The following is a 24571-nucleotide window of genomic DNA, read 5'->3' as shown; positions in this document are numbered from 1 at the left end:
GAGTATAACGATGCCTTTGTGATTGAGGTGTAAGAAAATTGCTTTCTCTGGTTACAATGCATGTAATAATCCTAACTTTGCAAATTCCGGGCTGGTGTTTCTTTAGTAGTTGAGAAAAGATGCATCAGAGCTGGGTGGTTTTTTTTTATGCTGCCTTCAACTAACTCTCTAAACTCATTTATCACCTCAAACATCATCAACATCTCCAATTTTGTTCTAGTGAGTTAATTGCAAGGGACTTTTACAGTAATTTTTTTTAACACATTTTTAAAAAAATTTATTTATGATAGTCACAGAGAGAGAGAGAGAGAGGCAGAGACACAGGCAGAGGGAGAAGCAGGCTCCATGCACTGGGAGCCCGATGTGGGATTCGATCCCGGGTCTCCAGGATCACGCCCTGGGCCAAAGGCAGGCGCCAAACCACTGCGCCACCCAGGGATCCCTACAGTAACTTTTATCTTAGAAAAATGCTTCCTGATTTTTAAATTTCTGGCCATCCATGATCAAACACTGAACAAGCGCTAGAGAAGCATGTGTATCTTCTGTTATTGAAGTTATCAGAGCCCCTTAAGAAGAAATCTTATGTATAAGATAAACATTACACACAAATTTTGTATGCCACATGTAATATACAACAAGTATTTCTTTTTTTTTTTTTTTTTTTTTTACAACAAGTATTTCTAATCCAGAGAAGAATAAAATGCAAAAGCTTGTGCTGCAAAAGATGTTATGTACGTATGCTCATGGAATTTGCTAGATTCTGACAGGTGACAGCAGAGTGGAAGAACGACTCCTTCATGAGACATCTATCTCAGGAAGTTAAGCAGAACCTACAGAACATGGCTTCTGTTTCCTCAGCACTTGCATCCAGCTCTTGACAGAGCCAATACTGACAACACAGTCGCCAAACACTTTCTTTGGTTATTGGTCAACAGAGAATCTTTGGCTCCAGTCAAGAATACTACTGCTCTTTTGTGTTTCTTACACATGTCACTTTGGCAGTCAACTGTTCAACAGACACACTGCTGGTGCCTCCATCTGTCAATGCAACTTTGACAATGTAGCTCCAGGATGATAACCAGAATATACATGTACATGTCTATATATATATGAACACACAAAAATACATACACAACTAGGGAAGTACCAATTAGGTACTGAGTTTCACATTGGTCTCACTCAGATTACTGCTGATGTAGCTCAAACAGCAAGGGACTGACTATGCTAGGAATATAAGCCTGGGACAGTAATGATGTTTCATTTGTTCTTTCTCTGTTTATTTAGGCCCAGACAATTCTTTTTCCTTTCACTTCCCATAAATAGCTATGAAGTCCAATGGAATCTGTTTCATGTATCTCTCATTCACTTGACAACTAATGGTTCTACACTTAGGGATACCAAGTCTGATGCCATGGCTGTCTTCCTGAGGCATATTAGTCTTAAATGAGGCATATATATAAATAAAGAGGTAATTTCAACACAGCCAGGTGAATATGTTGGTAGGTGAGCACCAGTTCAGGGTGTTACAAGAGAGAGCTCAGAAAAGGAAGGACACCTGGTTCACACTTAAAGGTGTCAGAGTTTTGGGGGAGAAAAAATACTTGAATCTACCTCATCTCTTCATTCCATCCATTAATTCAGCACAGATTCAGGACCTTTTTCTTGCCTGGACACTGTCTATTCTTCTGATTGCTTTTTTTGCCTTTAATATCACCTTTGACAGAAACCCTCATGCTCAAGATAAAAAGCAAGCTTCACAAAATAGGGCTCTTTGTAATATGGATTCCCATTCATTTCACCAGACCTCTGCATGCTACCATATTTAAGAGATATAGAACCACCCCCATTTCTGAAGTGTCCTATACTCAACATGTCTACCTGGAACACCTTTTCCCTTGTGCTTCAAGGCTAGATCAAGCCTTATTTTTTTTTTAAGAAGCCTTCCCTGACTACTTAGTCTGGGAGAGGCACCTGTTTTGAAATGTATTTTAAAATTATCCTAGACATCATAACAGTGTGATATTAAGTAGGTGCTATTTAAGTTTAGGCTTCAATGTAGAGACATGAATTCCCAAAAGCAGCTACTAAAAAGTCCTTTGGCTATTTATTACTGACCAATAGCTAAAATTTTGCTCGTTAGGTCCAAGAATCCAGAAATTTTTCTATTGGTGAAATTAATGTCTTGTTAATCAGAATGGTAAACATGAGTGATGGGCTCTCAAAAATAAAAGGTCCTTGAATATATGTATCTATCTCCTGAATAAAATATTTTAGAAACCAGATCATGCCAATTCTTGCATGGACAGTGAATAAGTCTGCACCTGATCACTTAGGAAAGCCACCTGGGGCCATCTATGTGTAGTCACTGGCTTTGAAAATTTCAGTTTGTCTGATGCTGATTACAAGAGTAGGAGAATCCTACCTATGTAACATTGCTACACCCCTGATAGTGGTCAGACACCTAAAATGACAAAGAGCTAGGTCATTACCAAGTTGAAATAGGTTATATGAATCTATTTCTAAATGAGTATTTAATAAACACCTTTAATTATGGCAGGATTTGCTTTCATTATAATCTAGTAACAAAGCTTGAGGGGAGGAGCTAAGTATTTCTCAAACTTCTTCATTGCACTTTTTACCATAAGAACATAAGAGTCATATTAAGTCCACTTAGTCATCCCCAATCAGCCTCTCCTCTGTGCTCTTGTGTACCTGTGCACTTTCCATGGCATGTGTCAAACTGTATGGTAATTGTCAGTTTACATGTCCACCTTCCCAATAAGTGCTGAGATCCTTGAGAACAAAGTCTGTGTTTTTCATCTCTGTAGTCCCTTAACTCAGTGTCTACATAAAGAAATACTTGCTGAATGGACAACAATACAAAGTAGCAATAATAAAATGACAGCATATCTAACTAAGATTGGGGGATGTGTGTTTTAACATTAGTTTCAGTAATACCTGAGTCCTTACTATGTGTCAATAATTTACCAGGTACTTAGCTGTGTGTCAAACACAGTATTAGGCCCTCATATAGTATCTTGTTTAATTTTCAGGATACTTCTGAGAGGCAGCACTATCATTTACAGTAAAGGAAGCAGAGAGGCTCCACTAGGGGCACCTGGGTGGTTCAGTCGGTTAGGCATCTGACTCCTGATTTTGGCTTAGGTTATGATCTCAGGGTTGTGAGATCCAGCCTTGCCCTGGGCTCCACACTGAGTGTGGAACCTGCTTAAGATTCTCTCTCTCCCTCTCCTTCTGCCCTTCCACTTTCCCTCTCTCCTTATCTAAAAAAAAAAAAAAAAAGTTATTCAGATCAATAAGCACAAGAGTCAATCTTTAAACTCATGTCTGGTTGAATCGAAAGCATGTTTTTAACCTCTACTTTAGAAGTGTCCACAGCTAACACTTGAAAGCAAAAAAAATCTCCCTCTGGATTCCAATTTCCTCCTCTGTTTACGGAGAGTGAGCAGGTGCCTTGTACCTCCAGCCCCCCACTCCCTCACAGTGTGATGGTTCCAGGTGGTAGCAAACATCGCCTCAGTTGGCCTGGCCTTGCAGTCCTGACAAAAATGGAAGAGATTTTCCTGGGCAGCATGTAATAAGGCTTTTCGGATAACAGATTTTATTTTTATTCTTTTTTTCTTTTAAAACCATTTCAGGGGATTCTACAGGCAGAGAAAAGGGACCCATTTCCGGCACAGTGCTTTGAAGCTAGAACCTGCTGATAGTTAACACAGCTAGCAGGTTGTTATTTTTGTTCTACAATTCTTCACTGACATGGATGCTGACTGAAATTATAAAAAGGGCAAGAAAAGAAAACCTACATCCAGGGATACTTCAACTGTCAGAAAAATAAAAGTGGTAAAAGAGAACAGTAAAAATGTCAGCTTGTTTACCACATTTCAACTGCACTGTTGCAGCTGTATATAGAAAAGGATTTTAGCGGTTCTCTTGACATCATCTGAGAATTGCTCAATTGACAGACTCATACTCTTTCTGTGCTACAAAGTTTACAGTCAGGGATTGAAGTGGCAGAGGGGGGGTTCCATCCCACAAGTATTTATTGAGCACTTGTTTATGCAGTATGGAACGCTAATATCTTGGGCCAGTTTTCTTTGAGCACAGCTGTCTGGAGGGAAAGAGAATATATTAGACTAGCCTCCTTATAATATCTTTCACCTACTACCACTCACTGATCACGATACCCACCTGGTAAAGAGGATGGGAATTCTAGAACAATGAAAGTTCTCAGTTGCCAGGAGACTGATGGTAGGCCCAACCCCCCATGTGGCTTCCTAGAGAGCCAAGGGATTCTGGTAATATGTCATAAAGGCTTCCAATCAGAAATACCTTTGGTGGCATTAAGGTGATTAAAAAATCATTGCATTTTTGAGAAAATTGTTCAACAGAGGAGAATAAACACACAAAAGGAGGAAGGTGGGTTTGTATCTTTAAAACTGATCTTCTAGAAATGAGCAAAGGAAAAAAAAAAAAAAAGACAAACCAAGAAACAGATTCTTAACTATAGAGAACAAACTGATGGTTACCAAAGGGGAGGTGAGTGTGGGGAAGGGTGAAATGGGTGATGGGGATTAAGGAGTGCACTTGTCATGATGAGCACTGGGTGATGTATGGAAGTGTTGAATCACTATATGGTACACCTGAAACTAATATAACTATGTTAGCTATACTGGAATTAAAGTAAAAATGTAATAAAATTTTTAAAAACTCACCTTCTTAACAGTAGAATCTCCTTTGGATGGATGACAAGGAGGAGACATTTTTACCTAGAATAAAAGGCAAACACTTTAATATCCTCTTAGTTATAATCTAGTTTTATTTGACCCATACTCAAAATAACTCAACTAGAATTGGTATAACTGAGATAAAACAGACATTTTCAGAGGAACAATGAATAGACTTTTTTTTGTTAAGTTGCTTTGAAACTTTTCTGGAGATCAAAAGTCAATAGTTAGCCAAGATAAAAATATGAGTAGGGTAAGAAAAGTCTGGAACAGATGGTACAGACTGGTTTCAACTGAATGGTGAGGAACCAAATAGATACAGATCTTTGTTGACAATGTTAATCAACCGACGCAATATGCAATACTCAGTATTTCTCGCAGAGGCCAACTCAAAGTATCCTTTGTGATAAATTACCCCTTTTAAGCAAGACATGCACAAGAGAATGTGATAAAATAGTAAAAGATTTAGAAAAAGTATTGGTCAAACCATAATAAAAGGATATTTAGTTCAAGAAGAAGACTGGTGGTATAGGGATATCTTGAAATATTTGAGGGTTGAAAGAGATTGTCAGATCCGAAAAAAGAGCAAGACTCAATGTTACCTGCAAAAACTATTTTAAAGGTAAGGGCACAAATAGGTTACAAGCAAAAGAATTGCAAAGATATACTATGCTAGCACACTAGATTTCAGAGCAGAGACTATTACCAGGGATAAAGAAGATCATTTAATAATAATAATAAGGGGGTCAATTCATCAGGAGGACACACAATCCTGGATATCTATGCATCTAATACCTTAAAAATACATGAAGTAAAAATTGATAGAATTGAAAGGAGAATAAGTATAGTCAGAGATTTCCATACCACTATCTCTTAATATGTTGGAGAAAAGTAGGCAGATACTCAGAAAGGATTTAGAAGATTCACACAATACAATTAACTAACTAGATCAGTTGGACATTTATAGAACACTCCACCCAGCAAAAGCAGAATACATATTTTTTCAGGTGTACATGGACCACTTACCTACGCAGACTATTTTGTCTCAATAAAATAATTATCAATACATTTAAACAGATCCAAGTCATACTAAGGAAAGTTCTCTGGTAACAATGGAAATAAATTAGACTCAGTAACAGAAAGTTACTTCCCAAATATTTAGGAACTAAGTAACATTTTTAAATAACCCAAGGGTTAAAGAAGAAATCAAAAGGAAATTAGATCCTAGAAACACACAATCTACCAAGAATGAGTCATAAAGAAACAGAAAATCTGAATAGCCAACAACTAGTAAGAAGACTGAATCAGTAATCAAAAGCCTCCCAGGTCCAGACAACGTCACTGGTGAATTCTACCATCGGTTCAAAGAATTAACACCAATCCTTCTCAAACTCTCCCAAAAAATTAAAGAGAAGGGAACACTTGCAATCTCACTGTAGGAGGTCAGTATTACCTTATATCAAAGCCAGACACGGACACTATGAGAAAAGAAAATTACAGGCCCACATCCCTGATGAACAAAGATGGAAAATCCTCAACAAAATACTAGCAAACAGAATTCTACAACATATTAAAAGGATCATACACCATGATCAAGTGGGATTTATCCCTGGAATGCAAAGATGCTTCAACATGTACAAATCAATAAATGTGACACTTAGATTAAGAGAATTAAGGGAAAAAACCCTGACATGATCATCTCAATCAATGCAGAAAAATTCTTTGCCTTTTCATGACAAAAACACTCAATAAACTAGGATTAGAAGCAAACTACCTCAATATGATAATAGCCGTGTATAAAAAAACCCACAGCTAACAATGAACAATCAGAAAAGGAAATTAAGAAAACAGTTCCATTTACATCAGCACCAAAATGAATAAAATACTTAGGAATAAACTTAGCCAAGGAGGGCAAAAGATTTGTACACTAAAAACTATAAACTGTTGCCGAAAAAATTAGGGGAGACAAAGATAAAAAGAAAACATCCTGTATTCCTGGTTTGGAAGACTTGTTAAGATGTCCACACTATCCAAAGCATTCTATAAATTCAAGGCAATCCCTATCAAAATCCCAGTGGCACTGTAGCAGAAAGAGAAAAATCCATCCTAAAATTCATATGGAACCCTAAATAGCCAAAACAGTCTTAAAAAAGACCAATGTTGGAGTCCTTACACTTCCTAATTTCTAAACTTACTACAAAGCTACAGTAATCAGAATTGTGTTACTATGATAAAGAAATACAGACCAATGGAATAGAAAGACCAGAAATAGAGCTTCATGTATAAGGTCAAATGATTTTTGACAAGGATACCATCAAGACCATTCAGTTGAGGAAAGAATAGTCCTTTCAAAAAATGGTGCTAAAAAACTAGATATCCATATGCAAAAGAATAAGGTTAGACTTTTACCTTACACCATATATAAAAATTCAAAGTGGATCACAGACCTAAATGCAAAAGCTAAAACGATAAAATTCTTTAGAAGGAAACACAGGGAAGTTTCATGACATTGGATTTAGCAATGATGTCTTAAAGATGACACCAAAGGCATAAGTGACAATTAACAAAAAAATAGACAAACTGGACTGCATCAAAATTAAGAACTTTTGTATACCAAAGGACACTTAGAAATATAGTAAAAAAGCAACTCATCAAATGGAAGAAAATATTTGCAAATGACATGGGACAAATATCCAAAATAAGGAATTAGGTATCCAGAATATACAGAGAACTCTTAAAACTTAACAACAAAATTTTTTTTCCAAAAAACCCCATCAAAAACTGAGCAAAGGACTTGGAATATTTCTCTAAAAGTACAGCCAATAAGCACAAGAAAAGATGCTCAACACCATTAGTCATTCACAAAATGCAAGTTAAAAACACAGTTGAGATACCTACTAGAGTAGTTGAAACCAAAAAGACTGTACCTAGAATGTGGAGGAATTGGAGCCCTCGTACAATGCTGGTAGGAGACTAAAACGGTACATCCACTTTGGAAAGCAGTTTGGTAGCTTCTTAAGATGATAAACACACATTTGCCATATTTGTCAATGATTCCATTCCAAAAGTATTTACCCAAGAGAAATGAAAGTATATGTCCATACAAAGACTTAAACACAAATCTTCAAAACAACTTGATCTTTAACAGCCAGAAACTGGACAGCCAGAAACACTTAATATCAACAGGTGATATAATAAACACATCATGGTATATGCACTAAATCGAAATACTACTCAGCAGTAAGAAGAAATGAACTCTTACAACAACATGGATGAGTCTTAAATAACTATGCTAAGAGAAAGAAGACAGATCAAAAAAGTCTACTTACTGATGGTTCCATTTATCTAAAATTCTAGAAAATGCTAATTAATCTATTTTAACAGAAAGCCAACTGATGGTTACCTGGGTATAGAAGGGAGAAACTGAGTAAGTTTTTAGTAGTGACAGGGTCAGTATCTTGATTGTAGTGATGGATTCAAGGATACATACATATTGGTACACTTTATGTACATGTAATTTATTTCATCAGTTATACTTTAATAAAGCATTTAGAGAAATCTGTAGGATCAGTTAAAACAGTGCTTAGAGGAAGAAATTTACAGCTTTTTATACTATACTGGAGAATAAGAAAGGCTTAAAATGAAGGACCTTTGCTTCCAATTTAACAAGCTAGGAAAAAAGTAAAACCAAACTAAGTAAAAAAGAAGGAAATAAGGAGAAAGAAATCAAAAGAAATCAAACAGAACACTAGAGAAAATTAACAAAGCCAAAAGTTGGTTCTTTGAAAATATCAAAAAGACTGTTATTTAGATTAATCAAGAGAATAAATCAGTATCAGCAATGAAAGATATATTACTACATACTGTAATACACACATTTAAAAGAGGCTATTATGAATAATTTTATCTCAATAAATTTGACATTTTTTTTAGGGAGGGGAGAGGCAGAGGAAGAGGGAGAGAGAGAATCTTAAGCAGGCTCCATACCCAGTGCAGAGACTGATCTGGAGACACTGGGATCACAACCATTAAATGAAGAGTCGGATGTTTAACAGACTGAGGCACCCAGGTGCCCCAAATGTGACAAATTAAAAGGACATGTTCCTTGAAAAACAACTTATAAACACAGACCCAAGATGAAACAGGGAATATGAATGACCCTATATTTATTAAGGAAATTTAATCTTATCTAATTGTCTCTTAAAATGCCAAGTCCACATGGTTTCACCACTGAATTCTAGTAAATATGAAGTACACAGAGATTAATATCTGAAATTAGAAAATCGACTTACTAGTTTACAAGGAAAAATATAATCCTATTGCAAGCAGTTCAACAGACAGTAGATAGGATCAGTCTAGGATGATGTAGCAGAGGTACTAAGCAAATAATTGGATTCAAGTTCTCCAGTCCCTTCAATTCTGACAGTCTAATTCTAAGAGCCTCTAGTACATATGATGATGACATTTTCTATCACTGTGGCACCACGCTATTCAAAAGGACCATGTTGCAGCCTTTTTTTTTTTTTTTTTTCTTTTTTCCTTTCTCCTCTGACTTTCAGAATAACTTTAGAAAACATACCTCAGCTCAGAGGTTGAAACTGCTGGCTGTTCAGACTGTCCTTTTGGTTTTAGCAGGTCTGCAAAAATTAGACTTGACAGTCTTTGCTTTAACATACCATGACATTAATACTCTGGAATTCACTCCAGATGTATGATGTAGCTTGCTAAACAAGATCCAATTTTAACTCCTGGTATGTTCTTTTTGAAAAGGGAGAAAATAGATTTTCAAAGCAAAGTAGATATTTAAGCTTAAAAAATGACCTCATGAAAGAATCTGCAGATTTTTAAAAACAAGCCAAGAACTAGATATAATGCTGGACAATTTATCTGAGAAAGCTGTTCTCTGGAGATTAAGTTAGAGAGTGTTTGAAGTGGCAACAGAAATGGTTCAGCATCGTTCATGAAAGGTCTTATTTTTCATTTAACAGGATTCCTTCTGGAAATGCCTCAGGCAATGCAGCTTGAAAGAGGCACTTTAAATCCAGGTGTGCAGACACTAGATCTGGGGATATGGATGACATATTAAGCTTAATAATGCTAAACTTTTGTGGTCTTTGTTAATGATTTCTGACTTAGAGAAGCAATGTGATCTGAAGTTTAATAGCAATAGGAATACTTCCTTATCACTTTTTTTTAACAAGCCTTGATTGTCCTGATTACAAAAGGAATGTATGTTCATAGTAGAAATTTAGAAAATACTAAAAAGCAAAACGAAATAAAAATCACAACATGATTGCACAGCAATAACTACTATTAACATTTGGAATCATAGCATTTTGTGATCTTTCCATGTTCCCTGTTGAAAATGTTTATTTCACCATATCTATATTCTTCTACAACATGATTTTCTTATTAAGCAGTCCCTTCATTGCATAGATATACCATAACTAATTTCACCAACTACTAGAAGGCTATTAGGACATTTAGGTTGTTTTCAAATATTTTTAATTTAAAATTAAAGTGTTATTTCCGTTGCACACATAAGTCCCTGCTTCAAAGGGTGTAGGACATTTAAAAATACATATTGGCAATTTTTCTCCTGACAAAGAAGATGGATCCACAACACTTTTCCTAGAATTCAGAAATCCCAAAAACTCGAAAACAAAAAAAAATTTTTTTAAAGCTTTTGGCACTGAGAGCAAAACCTGACCTGAAGTGAAGTAAGGCTATTTATAGTCCTTATTTATCCCACATATTATGGGATGCTGCCCTAGACCCCATTGGAAATGTTCTATAATAACAATGTATGTGATATTACCTTTCTTTGGGAACTTCAAAGATGACATTTTTTTTTTTTTTTTTGAGAAGTCAGCCAGAAACTTCTGCTTGCTTGCTAAACAATATTTCTTCATACTTTGTTTGGAACTTAAAATTGTTTAGCAGAAAGGCTGTCTGATACAGGTTACCCTGCCATTCCCAAAATTGGAATTCTGTATTACTTTCTTCAAATACTTTTTCTGTACAACTCCTACCCCTACTTCCTCCAGGTCTCCAATTACAGGTGTATTTTGCAATCTGAAGTTGTTCCATAGCTGACTGCTGCTCTATTCATTTCTTTCCAGCCTTTTTTTTTCTGTGTTTGATTTGGAAAATTTCTGTTCTGTATATTCAAGTTCACTAATTGTTTCTTCTGCTATGTCTGTTAAATGGTTAGTCCCATCCAGTATGCTCTTCAGCTCAGACATGGCAGTTTTCATCTTTAGATTTCTATTGACTTTATAACTTCCACATCTCTATCAAATATGTCTAGTCTCTCCTCTAGTTTCTTGAACACATGGACTACAATTTATAATAACTTTAACGTTCTTGTTTACTAATTCTATCATCTGTGCCATTTCTGGGTCTGTTTCAATGGACTAATTTTTTTAAAGACAATTTTTTAGAGCAGTTTCAGGTTCCTCGCAAAACTGAGAGGAAGGTCCAGAAATACTGCATACACCCTATGCTTCCACCCACACAATGCCTCCCCTGTTATCCACATCCCTTACCAAAAGGGTACAGTTGCTACAACTGATGACACATTACACTGACACATCACCATCACCCAAGTCCACAGTTTATATTAGGGTTTGCTTTTGGTGGTGTGCCTTCTGTGGGTCTGGACAAATGCATAATGACATATGTCCACCACTATAATATTATACGGAGTATTTTCACTGTCTGAAAAGTCTCTGTGTTCCATTTATTCATCCCCTAGTCCACTCTCCTTGCTAGCTCCTGGCAACCACTGATGTTTTTACTGCCTCCATAGTTTTGCCTTCTCCAGAATGTCATATAGTTGATTTTTTCCCTCCTCTTTATGACTTGTATTTTTCCTGCTTTCTTGATCAAATGCCAGACATTGTGAATTTCACCTTGTTGGGTAAAATGCTTTTGTAATCCTTAACATATTCTTGAACTTTGTTCTGGGATGTGGTTAAAATGCTTGGAAATAATTTGGGGCGCCTGGCTGGCTCAGCGGGAAGAGCCTATGACTCTTCATCTCAGGGTCATGAGTTCAAACCTGTATATTTGGATATACAGATTACTACAATAAAAATAAACTTATGAAAGTACTTGGAAATAATTTGATCTTTTTCAGGTTTTGTGTTTAAGCTTTGTTAGATGGGATCAAGACAGCAGTTGGTCTAGAATTAACTTCTACCCCAATACTAAGGTTAAGGTAGGACTTAGTACTCAGTGCTGCCTTGTGAAGTATGCAGTGTTCCAGGCTGGCTCTGTGTGAATCTGGGGCACTGCTATCTCTAATCCTTCTGTGTAGTTCTTCTGGCCTTGAGTGTACTATTTCCTCACACGGTGCACAGTATTCAACTTAAGATGGAAAGTTGTCTTCTGCAGATCTCTGGGGCTCCTTAGGGGAGCTCTTTCCTGTCCATACTCTGTTCTGTCAACTCCAGCCACCTTTGGTCCCTGGACTCCTGCTCTGTCTCCTCAGCTCAGACTGCTGAGCCCTGCCTCAGTTTTCCATCCCTGTGCCAGGGCTTGGAAACTTTCTGTGGCTGTATGCTAGGGATGAACCTAGCTAGGTCTTATATTATTTGTTTCTCTTCTCTCGGGAGTCATACTCCCTCACTGCTGGATGTCCAATATCTTGAGAACCACTGTTTTATATATGGTGCCCATGTTCCCCCAAGAAACTCCAAATGAATCCTGTCAGATGTTGATGTCCCTATATTATCTTCTAAAATCAAATTCCAGAATAAAAAAAAAAAACCTCAATTCTGAAACCTATCTGATTTGTATAAGGGATTGCAGACTTGTAGTAATACGCACTCCCACTAGTAATGCATAAAGTGTCTCTTTACATCCTTATCAATATAAATGCATATGTATTTTGAAATGTATGACAGTTTATTGTATATTTTTTAAAATTTGCCAGTTCAACTTTAAAAAATGGCATGATATTGCTGTGTTGATTTGTATTTCACTGGTAAAGTTGAATATTTTTCATATTTCACTGAATGATATAATTTTTTTCTTCTTTCTTGCAATTGAATTCTCTATAGCATTCAATTTTTTTAAATATATTTTTTAAAGATTTTATTTATTTGAGAGAGAGAGAGAGTGTTGAGAGAGCACAAGCAGGGGCAGTGGCAAAGGGAGAGGGAGAAGCAGACTCCCCACTGAACAGGGAGCCTGATTATGACCTGAGCTGGAGGCAGATGCTTAACTGACTGAGCCTCCCAGGTGCCCCAAACGATATAGTTTTTAAATGTTATTTGCTCACATTCCCATCAAGTCTTTAGCTCTACACATAAAGACTAGAAACACTCTTTGGGTACTATTGTTATCCTCTGGTCTCCTGATGCAAGCTTTTTCTGGGTCAAAGGGAAGTGAGCCAATTTCCAGGGTGTTAAGTATCTGATTTTTAACCCACTCTGGCAGTGGTGACGACAGAGCTGCTCACAGAGATGTGGCTATCTATCCATTTCTTACAATCACAGTAAATGGATCATAGCAGTCCCTGGCTTGAAACCCTTCAAAGTCTCCTACTACTTTAAGCATCAAAAGTCAACTCTTCAGCAGACCTTCCAGGCTCTTCCAGACATGGCCCACCTGCCTCTTCAACCTCATTCCTTGCCACACACCCCCCTTTAGTTTCCCTGTTCCAGCCACTCATCTATTTGCAGTTCCTAAACAAGCCAGTCCCCTTCTCAGTTCCTCTGGGCTTGCTGTTCTCTTGCTTGGAACAGTCTTCACGTAGCTGGTGCCTTCCTATCTTCCAGATCCTAGCTTAAATATCACCTCTGCAGATGGAGACTCCCTAACCAAAGTTGGTTTCCCCTCAGGATATTCTTCACATAACATTCTATTCTTTGCCCTAATAGCACTTACAAGCTTTCACAATTTGGAATTACAAATTTGATATAGTTTGTTTACAATTTAATTATTGTCTAGCTCTCTTCCTAGATGGTAAGCTACATAATGGTAGGAAATATATTTTCTGTTTTGGGGGGAGAGTTGTTCAATAATGTATATTTAGTCTCAAGAATATAGCATTTGGCCCAAATGAATCACTTAAAACTAGGATATAGTAACAATATTACTGAAAAATGAGCAAAAGTCTCCTCAAAGAGATTCATTTAAATTAGAATCATCTGTCACCTCTCTGTACTTCTAAGATATATTAACCCTCATTTAACTTGTAAATTTAAGTTATAGCATACTCTTTTGAGAAATGCTTCTATTTCCAAATACTGAAATTTCATTGTTTAGCATTTAATTTTCATCTAATATGTTTATAACGGGGAACTAACATTCTCTAAAAATGGACAAATGAATACAAGGCATTAATACCAGTGTTCCAATTTCATTAAACAGCCTGTAAACCAAATCTCTAATTTATAGTAGGAATTCAAACTAAATAAGCAATGGACAATCATTAACAGAAAATTATGACCAGTGAGCACAAATAAATGTCACTTATTGAATAATTTCTTGGAAGTTATAAATATTTCCCTCTGACATTATTTGTAAGTCTACTCTAAGAGATAAAACATTTTCTTGGGATCCCTGGGTGGCTCAGCGGTTTAGCGCCTGCCTTCAGCCCAGGGCGTGATCCTGGAGTCCCGGGATGGAGTCCCGCATTGGGCTCCCTGCATGGAGCCTGCTTCTCCCTCTGCCTGTGTCTCTGCCTCTCTCTCTCTCTCCCTCCCTCTGTGTCTCTCATGAATAAATAAATAAAATCTTAAAAAAAAAACAAAAAAAAAATTTTTCTTAGATAACTCTAAAAAAAACTCCAAGTACCAAGAAAAGTATCAGCTTATTTAATTCTTTCCTATTCTGATTATTAAAAGATGAAGAGGTGGCTATATGTTTATTTCCAAGCTCCTTCTCCTCAGATATTTACCATTAGGAAAAAAAAAAAAAAAAACACTTTGATATTTGACTAATGTATCTGCCTTTCTACCAACAAGAGATGATTTAGCCAACTCTGTAAAGATATCAAGCAATACATTATAAAACTTTCTTATGAGTCTCTAAATGCTGTTTTTTTAAGTTTTAAAAGGAACAGCAATTTTAATGTTAATGGCATATAAAATGTGTTAGCTTCGGGGTACTCAGTTGGTTGAGTGACTCTTGAGTTTGGCTCAGGTCATGATCTCAGGGTCTTGGGATTGAGCCTCAAGTTGGGCTCCCTTCTCAGTGCGTCTGTTTGAGGGTTCTTTCTCCCTCACCCTCTGTTCCTCCCTCCACTCACGTGCTCCGTCTTCAAAATAAATAAAAATTTAAAAAAGTGTTAGCTTATACCAGTTCTCAAGAATTCTAAGCCCTGTTAATAATATAATGTTAAAACTACAATCTAGTAAATATTGTTATGTTTCCTTGAATTTACATGCTGCCTGTTGATCAAGAATTATTTTAAAAATGAATAGCAAGTTAATTCCTTCTACTGCTCATCAGTGTGAATGAAGATGGTTATTTGCTACTATAAATTTAATAAAGAAATAAGCAAAGAAAATTTAATAACCCAAGAAAAGTATTACATTATATACTATATACGAATAACATTTGTTGAGAAAATACAGTAGAATGATAAGTACTTCAGTTGAAATTAATTTTTCCAATGTAGTTTGTTGTAGGTAATACATAAGTGAAAGCAAAATAGAGAATCACATAGATTTGCAAGGTCTATTTGTGGATCTAAACATTTCAGATTGAGCTGTTGTAAAGCTGAGGCAAGGAGAGGAGATAAGGAAGGAAAGAAACTTGAGTCATTTTTCCCACTTGTAAGAAATAAAAGTAGTTATTCCAGAAAAGAGCAGACTTTCTAGGGGAGTAACTCCCATCATGTCTGTGCAGATATACTGTTGGGAAGCAACTAATATGTCACTTATTGCTATATATACTGATTAGTTGTGCAAAACAGAAATGAAGTAAGGAGCACAAGAAGACAGGCCTTATTCAGCAAAACCATAATTTTGTGGGTAACTGTTGCATCTTGTTGAGCTGAAGTCAGAAACAGAACAAGTAAAAAATTACCACATTTGGAAAAGAATGAAACAAAAACTGATTTGACTGAAGGATCATGTTACAGAGGCAGTGAGAAGGTTCAAATGCATTCAGTATCTCCTGGGAGTAGACAGCCAAACTCAGCTTGAAAACAAACAAACAAACAAACAAACAAAAACAAAAAAAACAAACTCAGCTTGATATTGGAGTCACTGAGCCCCTCGCCTCCTCCGTTTTCCTCCTTGTTTTGGTTAGGAACTTAATGACCATAGTTGATAGGTTTTTCAAAGGAAATTAATTGAACAAAGTAAAACTTTCATGAAATAAATTTTTTTTTTTTTAAATTTTTGTTTTATTTATGATAGTCACAGAGAGAGAGAGAGGCAGAGACACAGGCAGAGGGAGAAGCAGGCTCCATGCACCGGGAACCCAACGCGGGACTCGATCCCAGGTGCCCAGGATTGCGCCCTGGGCCAAAGGCAGGCGCCAAACCGCTGCGCCACCCAGGGATCCCTCATGAAATAAAATTTAATAAAAGCTATCACATAATTAGCATTTTTAATTTTCTTGTAATTAAAAATGGAATGGCTCACACATGGTAAGAACTTTTAATTAGCAATATGGTATGGATGTATTTTAAAAATCAGCTTTACCAGGTTTCCATAAAGCCAGAATGCTAAAAATAGAACAGAGTGGAGTCAGGAAAACTGGGGGTGATGATAATCCCATACAAATTGAGTTCAAATACTGGTCTCCCTGGTCTGAGCTACATATAGTTCCATCAGCTGTAAAATAGGGAATATATCACTCTCATAAAATTGTGAAGATTAGTATAAACACATCTACAGCATATATATGATAAATTTCATTTTCTCTTTCCTTGTGTTATGAATCTACTAGATCTTTTTACACTTAGTAACAAAAATAAGAGACACAGACAACTAGAAGAAAATTGAAGAAATCCGTATGATTCGAGAATCACTGCTTCATTATTAGGAAGTATCAAAGATTTCCAAGAGGATCTGACCAAAAATCTGACTGAAGTTTCCTAAACAAGGAAAAGGTTGAGTCATCTCTCCTCCCTTCCAGAATGGGGTAGCCTCAGATAGCTTAAAAATAAAGCTGCCTTTGACATGTAGGCCCAATTTCAAGATAATTCCCCTTTTCTAGGTACTTCCTGAGAGAGGCAGGAAGAAAATCAGTGAAACAGATTACTGTCTTTGTTCACTGTATGAGGTGTGTGGATGTGGCTACAAGGCAACCAGGTTGTATAAATGGCTTCAAAATTCAACACCCATTTAGGAACAAATTCTCAGCCAAACACAGAATAAAAAAGAACTTCCTAAAACATGATATAAAGGTTACACACAGAAAGTCTGTATTTAACATTACGCTTAATAATGAAAAAATGAACACTTTCCCCCTAAAATCAGTACCAGGCAAAAAAAGTTTATTCTCACCATTCCTGTTCAACACTATACTGAAGGTCAATGCAATAAGGCAAGAAAAAGAAATAAAAGGTGTAAGATTGGAGAGGAAGAAATAAAAGTCCTTATTTGCATATGATATGATTGTCTATGTAGAAAATACCAAAGAATCTATTTTAAAAAATACTAGTACTAACAAATAAGCTTTGTAAGGTCAATGGTCACTAGACACAAGGTCAATATACAAAAAGTAAGTTGTATTTCTATATTCTGGCAATAATTTAGAAAGTGTAACATAAAACAGTAAAATATGGACTATATCAAAGGTCATTATAGAAACAAATCTTAGAAACAAAATATTTAAGATTTACATGCCAAAAACTACAAAACACAGGTGAAATAAAAAAAGATTGAAATAAATTGATAGATATACCATGTTGATGGACTGAAAGACTCATTATTAAAATATTAACTCTCCCCAAATTGATAGATCAATAGATCTACAACAATCCCAAAAAAATCCCAGCATGACTTTTTTTGGGAGAAATTGATAAGCTGATTTTAAAATTTATATGGAAAAGCAATGGAATTAGAAAAGCCAAATGTAACTAAAAGCAAAGTTGGAGAACTTATACTACCTGATATTCACATTTACTATAAAGCCACAGTACTGGAGAAAGGATAGATATATAGATCTATAGATCAATGGAAGAATAGAAAGTCAAGAAATAGACCTATACATACATAGTCAATGGATTTTTGACTAAGATACAAAGGCAATTCAATGGATATACACATGCAAAAAAACCCCCCAAAAACACAAACACTAATCCTTATCTTGTATCCTATTAACAAATAACTCAAAATGGATCTGTGGTTGCCAGGGACTGAGAGAGTAGGGGAAAGCTTGACTACAAGGAGATATGAGGGACATCTAAGAGTAGGTGATAATATTACTTTATATTTGATTGTAAAGATGACTGTAAAACTTGTGGAAGGTAAATTTTACTGTTTGTCAATATGTATTAAAATACGTAATTATATACATAAAACATAATTCTATTTTTTTAAAAAAGGCTTTTAAAAAGGGCGTATTTTAGCTGCTGAGGACTGTCTAGAAAGAAAGAAAACTTTAATTAGTAATATCCAAGCAATCATAGGTATACAATCACAAGTTGGTTTATGAATAGGATGTAAAAGAGGAAAAAAACTAAAATGCCCCAAGACGTGACTTAAGTATTTACATAAATAATGGTTCTTCCATCTGCATTTGGATTCAGCTTGGAAACATGCTGGATATCACAAGACCTGTCTTTCCTTCCCTAAATACAAATAAGGAAGCATTTTTGATGATTAGTTAATAAAATTTTCAATCTGGAAACCACACTGAACATCTTTACCTACAAAGTCCTGCCAAAGTCTCGTAATTCAACAATTCTTATTCTCAAGTCTGTTCTTTGTTTATTGCTTCCTATCTCAGTTAATGGTACCATCATCCATCAGTTGTTCAAGTAAGAAATCTAGGTACTATTTTTTACTCCTCCCTCTTACAGCCCCATCCAACAAATTTAGGACCAAGCTCTGATAATTCTTTGAAATATAACATCTCTGCTATGAAGCAGAAAAGAGCATGGAACTAGAAGTTGCATGTGACTGGATGAGAGCATGAAAAAAAGAGTGGTCTGAGATGCAGCTGATGAGGTTGCAGGGACCATATTAACTATTTTGATGTTTGTGTACATCTGAAACACATCTCAAATATGTAGTATTTTCTCCATCCCAACTTCTATCATTCTAGTACAAGTTACCACTTATTTCCTCTAAATTATTTCAATATTCTTGGGTCTCCTTACATTTGTTCTTACTTCCCTTTCAATTCATTTTCTACACTGCAGATAGAGTGTTCTAAGAATACTTCTCTGGAAAAAAAATGCTATTCTGATCAGATAATCTTCCTTCCTTAAAACCCCACAGTATCCTGTTTCTGTAGCACGAACATGAAAGTAATTAATATGATTCCTTTTTTACCACAGCAGCCTCACCTCATACCGCTCACTCTCTCATATTCTTGACCTGATTATGCTCAACATCTAGTTTCACAGCAGAGATGCTATGTTTTTTCTATCTATATTGTTCCCTGGGCCTAGGGTATCTCTCCTTCCACCTACCATTGCACTTAAATTTGTCTAGCTTACTTCCCTTTTCCCTTAAGGGGCAGCTAACATGACACTTCCAGGAAGCCTTCCAAGATTCCCCACATTGATTAAGTCTACTCATTATCTGCTCTTATACAGCATAGTTCATCTGCAAATACTTGTGGCATAATAAAAAATATATATATTTGGTCTTTGTCCCTGGTTTCTGGTACATAGCTCCTTAAACTCTTAGAATCTCTGGAGTGGTTAGAGTGCCTTCTGTATGCTAAAGAGATGACTAGTGTCCATGGACCCCTAGGTAGCTTCAGGTTGTGAATATTCAGCTCTACCATCCCTGTCTGACCTACCCCCTCAATTTTTGGGGAGGGGAGAGGGCTAGAGATGGAGTCTAATTACCAATGGCCAATGATTTAATCAACTGCATCTATATAATGAGACATCTGCAGAAACTCTGAAATGGCCAGGTTCAACGTTTTGAGTTGGTGAACACATTGAGGTGGTGGGAAAGGACATGGAAGCACCCTTCTCCCCTCCATACCTTGCCCTGTGTATTTTTTCCATTTGGCTGCTCCTGACTTGGATCCTAAGTAAATGTAAAGCATTATCCTAAGTTCTAGGAGTTACTCTAGTGAATTATCGAACTATTAGGGGGCTGATCACGGGAACCTCGGAATCTGCCAAGTCAGAAGGGTGGGTAACTGCAGCATTCCATTTGCAACTGGTATTTGAAGTAAGGGCAATCTTGTGTGAATGAATCCTTAGGCCTGTGGAATCTGACGCTAATTCCTGGTGGTTAGTGTCAGAAGTGAATTACTGGACACCTAGATGGTGTCCAGGGTATTGACAGAATTAGTGTCAGACTTGGTGTTGGAAAAGATTCCACATATTTGGCGTCAGAAAGAACTTGAGAATATACTCAAAATTTGTTCATAACTTCACTGATCATATATCCTACAAGATAAAATGTCTTGTCTACCACTGTATCCCTGGTACTTAGCACAGTACCTGACACATTGTTCCATACATACTGGATGAATGTAAATGAATGCCTACCACCAGAATATACAAATTCTGAACTGGAAGAAGCTAAGCCAAAGTTCTTTTCTGGGTTTACTTCTAAAACAGCGCTGAAAGCTGATGAAACCATGAGAAAATCGACAGGTTCAACTTTTCACTAAGTGATATTAAAGCCAACTACAGGGAGGGGGCCCAGGAAGGATTAAGAAACAGCAAATGTGACACTTCTTCTCACTCTGAAGAAGAAATAAATTGAGAACAGAATAATGATCAAGTCATAGCAGCTAGCAACTGTTCCTCCTCTTCACTGGGCCCATCGTGTTGCCACATTCCGTTCTCCCACAAGTTATTAGGCAGTAGAGTTCAACTGCATTACTGCTTGATTAAGAAGAAGAAAAGAAAGGCTGTAAAATGAACAAAAGTTGTGACGTCTGGGTGCCTCAGTTAAGTGTCTGTCTTCAGCTCAGGTCATAATCCCAAGGTCCTAGGATCAAGCCCTGCATTGGGCACCCTGCTCAGTGGGGAGCCTGCTTCTCCCTCTCCCTCTGCTACTCCCCCCTGCTTTTGCTCTCTTGCTCTGTCAAATAAATAAAAATCTTAGTAAAATAAAATAAACAATGTATCTACTCCATTAGTCAGACTCCAAAGGCAATGAAAAAATTTCAAATGAACAAAAGAACATGAAGTTCTTTAAAGTTTCTTTAAAGAAAGTCACCCAGCTGAGAAAACCATGTACAGAGCACATGTCTATTTACTTTGTCCACTGGCCCCATTTAAGAGTGACAGCTCTGCACGCTTTAGCACACAGGTACTGTTAGTACTACAGCATTTGTACTTGCTGTCCTCTTACTCTGTTAAAGGGTCTTCAGTGGACTCATCGGTGTACATTCGCCCTGTTCAACTAGATCTTAAGCTTTTTAAGGGCAGAAAATGTCTACTCTTGCTCTTAAATCCCTGTTTTAAAATGTGGGGCAAAGAGGAGAAGCTCTTTAAATACTGAATGGGGGGGGAGGGGCAAGATGGCGGAAGAGTAGGGTCCCCAAATCACCTGTCTCCACCAAATTACCTAGAAAACCTTCAAATTATCCTGAAAATCTATGAATTCGGCCTGAGAATTAAAGAGAGAACACCTGGAATGCAACAGTGAGAAGAGTTCGCGCTTCTATCAAGGTAGGAAGACGGGAAAAAAGAAATGAAACAAAGGCGTCCAAGGGGGAGGGGCCCGCGAGGAGCCGGGCTGAGGCCGGGGCGAGTGTCCCCAGGACAGGAGAGCCCCGTCCCGGAGGAGCAGGAGCTGCACCGACCTTCCCGGGGGAAAGGGGCTCGCGGGGAGGTGGAGCAGGACCCAGGAGGGCGGGGATGCCCTCGGGCTCCCTGGGACAGTAACAGAGGAACTGCGCGCCCAGGAGAGTGCGCCGAGCTCCCTAAGGGCTGCAGCGCGGGCGGCGGGACCGGAGCAGCTCGGGGCGGGGGGGGGGGGCGGGGGGGGGGCTCGGGAGGCGGCTCCGCGGAGGGGGCTGCGCGGCCCGGGAGCAGCTCGGAGGGGCTCGGGCAGAGGAAGAGGCTCCGTGCGGAGGGGGCTGCGCGGCCCGGGAGCGCGAATCCAACAGCGCAGGCCCCGGAGCACAGGGCGCCGGGACACAGCCCAGGATCCCGCCTCCCCCCGGGACAGGCAGAGGCCGGGAGGGCCCAGGACAGCGAGGACGCTCCTGCCCCGAGCTGAGCAGATCAGCGGCCCCGCCCCGGAGCCTCCAGGCCCTGCAGACGGAGAGCTCCGGAGTTCCTGCCGGGGCTGAATCCAGGTTTCCAGAGCTGGCCCCACCACTGGGGTTGTTCCTCCTGCGGCCTCACGGGGTAAACAACCCCCACTGAGCCCTGCACCAGGCAGGGGCAGAGCAGCTCCCCCAAGTGCTAACACCTGAAAATCAGCACAGCAGGCCCCTCCCCCAGAACACCAGCTAGACGGACAACTTCCAGGAGAAGCCAAGGGGCTTAAAGTACACAGAATCAGAAGATACTCCCCCGTGGTTCTTTTTTTTTTTTTTTTTTTGTTCTGTTTTGTTTTACTTTGCTTTTTGATTTGTTTCCTTCCCCCACCCCTTTTTTCTCCTTTCTTTTTCTTTCTCTTTTTTTTTCTTTTTCGTTTTTTTTTCTTCTTTTTTCTCTTTCTCTCCTCTCTTTTTCTCCTTTTCCCAATACAACTTGCTTTTGGCCACTCTGCACTGAGCAAAATGACTAGAAGGAAAACCTCACCTCAAAAGAAAGAATCAGAAACAGTCCTCTCTCCCACAGAGTTACAAAATCTGGATTACAATTCAATGTCAGAAAGCCAATTCAGAAGCACTATTATACAGCTACTGGTGGCTCTAGAAAAAAGCATAAAGGACTCAAGAGACTTCATGACTGCAGAATTTAGAGCTAATCAGGCAGAAATTAAAAATCAATTGAATGAGATGCAATCCAAACTAGAAGTCCTAACGACGAGGGTTAACGAGGTGGAAGAACGAGTGAGTGACATAGAAGACAAGTTGATAGCAAAGAGGGAAACTGAGGAAAAAAGAGACAAACAATTAAAAGACCATGAAGATAGATTAAGGGAAATAAACGACAGCCTGAGGAAGAAAAACCTACGTTTAATTGGTGTTCCCGAGGGCGCCGAAAGGGCCAGAGGGCCAGAATATGTATTTGAACAAATTCTAGCTGAAAACTTTCCTAATCTGGGAAGGGAAACAGGCATTCAGATCCAGGAAATAGAGAGATCCCCCCCTAAAATCAATAAAAACCGTTCAACACCTTGACATTTAATAGTGAAGCTTGCAAATTCCAAAGATAAAGAGAAGATCCTTAAAGCAGCAAGAGACAAGAAATCCCTGACTTTTATGGGGAGGAGTATTAGAGTCACAGCAGACCTCTCCACAGAGACCTGGCAGGCCAGAAAGGGCTGGCAGGATATATTCAGGGTCCTCCATGAGAAGAACATGCAACCAAGAATACTTTATCCAGCAAGGCTCTCATTCAAAATGGAAGGAGAGATAAAGAGCTTCCAAGACAGGCAGCAACTAAAAGAATATGTGACCTCCAAACCAGCTCTGCAAGAAATTTTAAGGGGGACTCTTAAAATTCCCCTTTAAGAAGAAGTTCAGTGGAACATTCCACAAAAACAAGGACTGAATAGATATCATGATGACACTAAACTCGTATCTGTCAATAGTAACTCTGAATGTGAACGGGCTTAATGACCCCATCAAAAGGCGCAGGGTTTCAGACTGGATAAAAAAGCAGGACCCATCTATTTGCTGTCTACAAGAGACTCATTTTAGACAGAAGGACACCTACAGCCTGAAAATAAAAGGTTGGAGAACCATTTACCATTCGAATGGTCCTCAAAAGAAAGCAGGGGTAGCCATCCTTATATCAGATAAACTAAAATTTACCCCAAAGGCTGTAGTGAGAGATGAAGAGGGACACTATATCATACTTAAAGGATCTATTCAACAAGAGGACTTAACAATCCTCAATATATATGCCCCGAATGTGGGAGCTGCCAAATATATAAGTTATTAACCAAAGTGAAGAAATACTTAGATAATAATACACTTATACTTGGTGACTTCAATCTAGCTCTTTCTATACTCGATAGGTCTTCTAAGCACAACATCTCCAAAGAAACGAGAGCTTTAAATGATACACTGGACCAGATGGATTTCACAGATATCTACAGAACTTTACATCCAAACTCAACTGAATACACATTCTTCTCAAGCGCACATGGAACTTTCTCCAGAATAGACCACATATTGGGTCACAAATCGGGTCTGAACCGATACCAAAAGATTGGGATTGTCCCCTGCATATTCTCAGACCATAATGCCTTGAAATTAGAACTAAATCACAACAAGAAATTTGGAAGGACCTCAAACACGTGGAGGTTAAGGACCATCCTGCTAAAAGATGAAAGGGTCAACCAGGAAATTAAGGAAGAATTAAAAAGATTCATGGAAACTAATGAGAATGAAGATACAACCGTTCAAAATCTTTGGGATGCAGCAAAAGCAGTCCTAAGGGGGAAATACATCGCAATACAAGCATCCATTCAAAAACTGGAAAGAACTCAAATACAAAAGCTAACCTTACACCTAAAGGAGCTAGAGAAAAAACAGCAAATAGATCCTACACCCAAGAGAAGAAGGGAGTTAATAAAGATTCGAGCAGA

At 38.0% G+C, this 24571-nt stretch overlaps 1 protein-coding gene across 5 annotated transcripts in view; it reads right to left on the bottom strand.

The window, feature by feature from the left end:
- Positions 1-24571, bottom strand: part of VPS8 (VPS8 subunit of CORVET complex) — a 257257-nt gene that overhangs the window by 29941 nt on the left and 202745 nt on the right. For 3 of the 5 annotated variants that reach the window (XM_072807706.1, XM_072807710.1, XM_072807711.1), the window contains one exon: positions 4734-4787. In XM_072807706.1, coding sequence (XP_072663807.1) covers positions 4734-4787 — 54 coding nt within the window. Of the gene's footprint in view, positions 1-3641; positions 4130-4733; positions 4788-24571 lie in introns of those variants that run through there. The other 2 variants (XM_072807707.1, XM_072807709.1) reach the window with 2 other exon arrangements.

This window comes from Canis lupus, chromosome 31 (genome assembly GCF_048164855.1).
Source record: "Canis lupus baileyi chromosome 31, mCanLup2.hap1, whole genome shotgun sequence".
In the NCBI taxonomy this organism is placed as follows: Eukaryota; Metazoa; Chordata; class Mammalia; order Carnivora; family Canidae; genus Canis; species Canis lupus.
This window is presented reverse-complemented; position numbering and strand designations above follow the sequence as displayed.